At 44.2% G+C, this 7,799-nt stretch overlaps 1 protein-coding gene across 3 annotated transcripts in view; it reads right to left on the reverse strand.

Moving 5' to 3' along the window:
• Nucleotides 1–7,799, reverse strand: part of VANGL1 (VANGL planar cell polarity protein 1) — a 60,470-nt gene that overhangs the window by 34,063 nt on the left and 18,608 nt on the right. For all 3 annotated transcript variants that reach the window (XM_040230966.1, XM_040230964.1, XM_040230965.1), the window contains 2 exons: nt 6,163–6,295; nt 1,070–1,677 (listed from right to left, as the gene is read on the reverse strand). In XM_040230966.1, the coding sequence (XP_040086900.1) occupies nt 1,070–1,677; nt 6,163–6,295 (741 nt within the window). The remainder of the gene's footprint in view (nt 1–1,069; nt 1,678–6,162; nt 6,296–7,799) is intronic.

Genomic DNA, 7,799 nt, shown 5'->3' on the forward strand with positions numbered 1-7,799 from the left:
TGACATATATTGCCCGAGGAGGCAGGAGAGCCCTATGAGAAGACAACGTCAGACATCTCAGATTGTTCTCTCACCTGTAACCATCTGGGTGCCAATCGTGTGCCAGGCTCTAGGTCAGGCACTGAGGATGCAAAGAGGAGTAAAATGCAGCACCTGTCCTCCGGAGCCCACAGTTTGTGGAAGAAAACAGAAAAACAGGCCAGTGACACAACGTGAGAAATGCTATAATGAGGACATTAACGCAGGCCTGGCTTCATGGATTCTGCACAAAGCTAGCCATGTTCTTTTGTATAAATTACTTAAAATCCCTAAAGCCCTGTTTCCTCATCTGAAATATAGATGAGCTCTCTGAAGACATTCTATACGATGTGCTTATCTCAAGGTACATAAAAACAAAGCAAAACAGAACACTGAATACAATAAATAATGATGATCACTCTTTTCGTTAATCACAAAATAATTACATTTTGTGTACAGATTTCAAATATGACATCTTAAAGTGTTTCTAGTTTTTTCTCATGTATACATTTTCAACTCCTACAAGTTTAGCGTCTCTAATCTACACCTGATTCTTTACTGGAAGGTCACTAGGGTGACCATATAATTTATTGCCCAAATCAGGAAACCTCTGAGAGTGGGGGAGAAAGGAATGATTAATAATTCCACTGGGACAACACGGTAAACCAGATGTACAATTATGAACAAAACTGTTGATCACTCCACCATTCACAGGCTGATTTTGGGGGCAGGGTCAGCAGCCATCACTAAGGCTTCCTTTCTCCATCATTTTTAAGAGCTGTGAACAATTTTGGAAACAGGCCCAACAAAACTCCAACCTGGAAGACAGCCAGTCCCTGTAACATGCCATCCAGAATTCAGTGAAGTCAATGTACGTGAATTTCCTCCTCCACACACACATATACACACACAGCTCCTCCCAAAACCTGAAAAAAAGGTCAGACCCTGGTCTTGCTCTTGGCACCTGGCAACATCCCTCACTTGCTGTAGACTTAACTGTCTTCTAGCAAAACAGCAGTGCTCCTTTCCGCCCCCGCAAGAGCCCCCTCACCTCAGGTGTCCCAAGCTGTAGAAGCGGGATTCGCCATCGGTGGAGCGGACCACCTGCAGCGTGAACATGGGCTGCAGCTGTCTGAGCTCTAGCAGGACGACGGCCAGGTAGTGGATGAAGAGGAGTGCATCCACAAGAGAGACGGCATATTGCACGATGCCCTGGTAATTTCGGTCCCGCGAGTCCAAAATGCGGACCCCGTAAAAAAGCCAATAGGAGACCACGAAGAGAAAGATGAGGACCAACAGGAGGGCACGGAACACAAAGATCCGCGGCATGTCAGCTCTCTGCTTGCGGAAAAACAGAGCCCAGGTCCCGATGAGCAGAATGAGGAGCTTGAATGCCACAGAGATGAAGAGTCCCTCGCAGATGGTGCCGCAAGGCTCCAGCTCATCCCGCCACAAGATGGGGGGCAGCAGAATGAAGGCGATGGGGGTGAGGAAGACCAGGAGTCCGAGCACCGCAGCCACGGTGAGCCCCAGGTAGCGCCTACAGTCCAGGCCCACGCTGTCCTCCATGTCCTTGCTGATGCGGGCAATGTCCTCCTGTGAGATGCTGTGCTCCGATGTGCCAGTGATGGCTGTGGTGGTCTCGCCCCAGTTGTCATCCTGATGGGGAGAGAACAGTGAGGACAGATGGCCACATGGCACACTGCATGTTAAAGCCACAAAGTCCACAGAAGCACGAGGGACAGGAGAGCCCACCTTCCTCAACCACAATCCACACGTGTGGGCTTCCTGGGAAACGAAGCCTGAGATACACACATAGGCTTTCTGGGAGATGAAGTCGTTCATCTTTAAATAACTCTTTAAATAATCCCTGTTTTAACTATGACAATTTTGCTTGAAGTTTTGTAAACTATACCGTATATTTACCTTTTTCAACAGAAAAAAACATAACTTAACCTGTTTGTTGGGTGATTTATTATTACAACAGTGACTATCACCCACCATGTTGGAATTCTTGAGAGGCTTGGTGATAGACAATCTGCTGTTAGAAAATTGTGTGCAAGTTCACCTACAGCCCAAGGAGAAAACCTTCTGCATTTCCTTCTGGATTCACGACTGGGCTATCAAGGCTTACAAAGTCTCTCTCTCAGAAGTGGGGAGTAATATGTAGTCTGTGCCCTCCAGGAGCTCTGAGGAGTGAAGATCTTGCACAGGAGGGAACTTACATGGTTATGTACAAATCAAAGCCTGCCTGTAGTTGGTACACACATTTTTTTAAACCTCCATAATGTTTTTGCTAAGTCACTTTAGTCGTGTCCGACTCTGTGCAACCCATAGATGGCAGCCCACCAGGCTCCCCTGTCCCTGGGATTCTCCAGGCAAGAACAATGTTTTTTAAGACCCATTTAATAAGTATCAAGCACTCTCTGATATTTCTCATTGAACAAGCAAAACAGATTCTAGTATCGATGGCCCAGACAGCTCAAAGATTCCTTCTTAAACACAAGTTCCTGTGACAAATTGAGCATCAAAGGTATAAAAATACTGAGACTGAGACCTCCCTGGTGGTGCAGGGGCTAAGACTCTATGCTCCCAGTGCAGGAGACCCAGGTTTGATCCCTGGTCAGCAAACTAGATCCCACATGCCACAACTAAAGATCACGCAGGCCGCGGCAAAGATGGAAGGTCCGTGTGCTGCAACTAAGACCCAGTGCAGCCAAATAAGTAAATAAATAAAAATAAACTTTACAAAATACCAAGATTACTAGAATGCGTGTCTTTTACTATCTTGCTTTCACTTGCTTTTTAAAGTCTGTGGTTGTTTGGAGCAATTGTCTCCTCACTTAACACGATCCAGTTGTCAGGGTTTTAAACAGTTTTGCTATTTCTCTGGCAACGACGACTCCATTCCAAAGCAACAACAGAGCAAGAAGACGATGAAAAGCCACACTGGGTCCAAAGGGGTTTGCCTCATAAATTTGTGTATATGATTTAAGTTGGAAAAAACAGTCAGATATGGTGGTAAGCTGGGTGAAATTAACGCATAAGATACCAATTTCAAAAAATCTAGTCTAAGTTAATAGCTGAATCAGCAAGCTAGAGATCTCCCAGCTAAACGATAACCTCAAATCTAGCAACAATAAATAAATATGATTCATGAAATGCATAGGCTACAGAAAGAAACAGTAGTGGTGGCAGTAAAGATCTGAACCTATGAACAGTTCTTTGACTCAGAAAGTTACAAGTATCATGTACTAAGAGAGAAGTTGTTATTTAAGATCACAGCCAGAAGCAACCTCTATTCTCTCCTTGCTGGTGGAAGTACAGACGGTATAATCACTCTTGAAAACTGGTCTGGCAGTCTCATACAAACGTGACTTTACACTTAACTGGATAGCCCCAGTAATTCCACTTCCAGGTTTTTACCCCAAATAAATGAAAACATATGTCCACAAAAAGGTTTGTGCAAGAATGTTCTTAATAGTTCTATTTTCATAATAGCCCAAAATGATGCAACTCAAATGTCTATCCATAGGAAGAAGAATGGAAAACAAACTGTAGTATATGCATACACTAGAACACTATTGCTGAAATATAGCAAAACATGGATAAATCTCAAAGTTATGATGCTGAGTGAAAAAGGGTCCAAAACAAAAAAATGTGAATCCAATTACATTAAATTCTAAAACAGGCAAAACTAATCTACAGCAATTGAATCAAAGCAAGGCTTGCCTTGGAGGGGGCTAGGGGCAGGGATTGACTGGGAAAACATAACGAGAACTTTCTAGAGTAATAGAAATATACATTTTAATAGCAGTGCGGGTTATATGGACTTAATCAGCTGTTACAACTTCTTGAATTATACACTTAAGATCTATTCATATCTCTGGGTAAATTTACTTCAATTCTGTAAAAGGAAAAAAATCACAAGCATGGGAAGAAACGGCTACACATTCAAAGATGGCCAACTTGCTTTAACCTAAGGTGAGTCTGTTCTTATTTAGTTGCGACCCCATAGACTGTAGCCCACCAAGCTCCTCTGTCCATGGGATTTTCCAGGCAAGAATACTAGAGTGGGTTGCCGTTTCCTTCTCCAGGGGATCTTCCCGACCCAGGGATCAAACCTGCATCTCCTGCATTGCAGGTGAATTCTTTACCACTGAGCCACCTGGGAAGCCAACAGTTTAATAAAATAAGTTATTTTGTTACACTCTTAGTGAAGGCAAATATTGGATCCCCTGTTTTGCATTGGGCCTAACATTCAATCGATGATCAGTATTGAAATAATGATCTCTGGTGTTGTGGTAATTTGGTTGACACTGCTGATTTGGTTACTCATCCTTTTTCCTGCCAAAGAGTTGCTAACTAAATGCCCTGTCCATTTTAATAATGTGTGCACACTTGTGCCCCCAAATGAAGATGTCTAAGGTCTTCCCAAGCTTGAGGTTCTCAGAATAGAAAGGATCTCAGACTCTCTAACTCAATCCCCAAGATTTTCAGTGAAGGAAATGAGGCCCAGAAAGGTTGGACATGCCCAAAGTCACATAGGTGCTGAGAAGTACGGCCCCCAAATGCCCCCCTCAGTGCTTTTCCCTGAATGTAACTTCAGAGTGAGCTACAAGATGTAGACATGACAGATGAAATGCCTTCACTATGGGCCACCAGCACCTGTGAATTCATCCAAGAAACTGGCCCCTGTGGCACGTAAGGGGGGTCCAGTCTTAGGACTAGCCCAATCCATTCAAGCACTCCTCTGGCCCTCTGGCTCTCGATCCCTATGACTGTCCCAGAGCCAAGGCAGGCAGTGCAACAGTCAGGACTAAAGTCATTTACTTATCACTGAACAAACGCCATATTCAACCACAACAGCAGCTTTGGCTTCTAACAACATCGCCTGTGCTCTGAAGAATTCCAATTTCAGTCCATATATCTGCTTACCAATGCATATCTGTCTGTACTTGTAAGAACAGACAGATACATGCTTATCTGTATCTTTACAGCTGTGCAGGCAGCCATTCGTTTATTGGGGGCCAAGGCTGGACATGCATATACTTCAGGAGAGTATGCAAACATGTTTCTGAGTATAACTCAGATGTTTGTTTAAATCAACTGGACTGTGAGACAGTTGGAACCCAGAGAGAAGAACACAATGTTGTTGTTGTTTTTTATTAACAAATAGACAATACTTTAAAACTGGGTGAGTTGGGGACTTCCCTGACAGTCCAGTAGGTAAGACCTCGCCTTCTAACCCAAGAGGTACAGCTTTGACCCCTGTTTTGGTAGCTAGGATCCCATATGCCTTGCAGCCAAAAAACCAAAACATAAAACAGAAACAGCATCAAGACAAATTCAATTAAAAAAAAAAAAACTTTAAAAATAGTCCACATCGGAAAAAAAAAATCTTAAAATTGGGTGATTTCACATTAAATCCTAATTTCCAGCTTTTCTTAAATATTATAAGACCCAGGAATACTGAATTCCTGCATTCTTGCACAGTTATAAACATTCACAGCTGAGAAGCTGCCACTCCTTTGACAGAAGAAATATATTCTCCAGGTGCCAGACTCCATCATTCCATGCTACAGCCCTGACGCTGATGTACCATACAGATTGCTATTTATCCCCAAGCAAGCCTGATATATTTTTGCTCTTCTGTGTAACCCAGGGCCTGTTTCACTCACTTCTATTTCCCTATCAGGCACCTAAGTGTGTGGCCTCTGGGCTGGTGAGGCTCCATCTGGGCTGTCCTAACTTCTCTGCTCCCCTTCCCAACATGACTTAGGGGCTCTGGAAAGCGAGCTTCCTTCTCTTCTATACTGTTCTGCTTTGGAATGAGTCTCCAGAGCCCATAGCCTGCAACTTTCCTGTCTCTGTCCTGTCATCAGCCCTTGCTGGCTTCTTTTCAACACCATTCCAAGCAAGCCAACCAATCACACTTCAGAATAATCCTCAAGCTGGCCAATAGCAGGACAAGCTGTTCTTAGACCAACAAGAAACCACGGGACATAGATAAACTAATTAACATGCTAGAAAAATAAAGATAAAAACCCAAGAGAACCTGTGGCAACACGACTTAGGAAAACATTTACAGAAAAGAAGCCTGATCAAGCGGCAGTGTACTTACAGACTGCCTTTGATCCTTACCTGAGCTTCCTCTGTCCGAGCAGAATCATTTGCCAACAGGGGCTCTCCAGTGGGAGCTTGAATGGTGACAGATTTTTCTGACCCTCTGCCATCTTTATTCCGGGGTGACTTGTGCCTCTCTCTATTTCTTTCCCTGAAAAAACATGAAAGATAATCAGCTAGCACATTTATATCACATTAATTAACCCTCATCAAAACATGTTATGAATTTCATCTTGAATTTAAGAAAATTCTGCAGATACACACACACACACACTGTGCCAATCCCCACCCACTGCCACCCTCACTGTGAGGAATAAGTTGATCTTTATTCCCTACTTACTATTTTCTTTCTGGTACTCTAAGACCCAAACAAAGACTGCCACTCCTCTCTCAACAGTGGTCATATTTTTCCAAAGTCTAATATTGTGAATTTTATAATTTCTGTAGATCAGGTACATTTCATTGTAGGATTACTGATTTGATTTGATTATAATTTGCCTAAACTTATTTTCTAGGACATTATTTTATTGGGACAACAGAGCAGAACACTTAAGCTTCAGTCTGCCCCAAAATATCTGGGACACACTGTCAACCCTACACCTTTGGACAAGAGAAGAAAAGAGACTCTAAGCCAAGAGAATCACTTATTTCTCTTTCCTACAAATTCGAAACTAAAAGTCATTCTCATAGGTTCTAGATGAACTCAAGGCACCCACAGAAACAGACAAAAGCTAGGACAAATGACACCAAGAGAGACACACATGAGCGTGTGTGTGCGTGCGTGTGTGTGCGTGCGTCTGTCTCTGTGTGTGTGTGTGTGCGTGCGTGTTTTCTCTAAGGACAAATGACACCAAGAGGTACACACATGAGCGTGTGTGTGTGTGTGTGTGCGTCTGTCTCTGTGTGTGTCTGTCTGTCTCTGTGTGTGTGTGTCTGTATGTCTGTGTGTGTGCGTGCGTCTCTGTGTGCCTGCGTCTGTGTGTCTCTGTGTGTATGCATCTGTGCGTCTGTGTGTGCGTGTGTCTGTATGTCTCTGTGTGTGTGCGCGTGCGTGTGTGCGTGCATCTGTGTCTCTGTGTGTGTGCGTCTGTGTGTCTCCGTGTCTGTATGTCTGTGTGAGCGTCTGTGTGTCTCTGTGTGTGTGCGTCTGTGTGTGTGCTTTTTCTTTAAGGACAAATGACACCAAGAGGGACACACATGAGCATGTGTGTGTGTGCGTGCGTGTGTGTGTGTGCGTCTGTGTGCGTGCATCTGTGCATCTCTGTGTGCGTGCGTCTGTGTGTCTCTGTGTGCGTGTGTGTGTGTGAGCTTTTTCTCTAAGGACAAATGACACCAAGAGGGACACACATGAGCGTGTGTGTGTGCGTGCATGTGTGTGTGCGCGTCTGGGCGTCTCTGTGTACGTGCGTGTGTGTGCGTGCGTGTGTGTGTCTCTGTGTGCGTACGTCTGTGCATCTCTGTGTGCGTGCGTCTGTGTGTCTCTGTGTGCGTGTGTGTGTGTGTGCTTTTTCTCTAAGGACAAATGACACCAAGAGGGACACACATGAGCGTGTGTGTGTGTGTGTGCGCATGCGTCTGTGTGTCTCTGTGTGTGTGCGTGTGTGTGCTTTTTCTCTAAGGACAAATGACACCAAGAGGGACACACATGAGCGTGT

Source organism: Oryx dammah, unplaced genomic scaffold, assembly GCF_014754425.2.
Source record: "Oryx dammah isolate SB20612 unplaced genomic scaffold, SCBI_Odam_1.1 HiC_scaffold_28, whole genome shotgun sequence".
In the NCBI taxonomy this organism is placed as follows: domain Eukaryota; kingdom Metazoa; phylum Chordata; class Mammalia; order Artiodactyla; family Bovidae; genus Oryx; species Oryx dammah.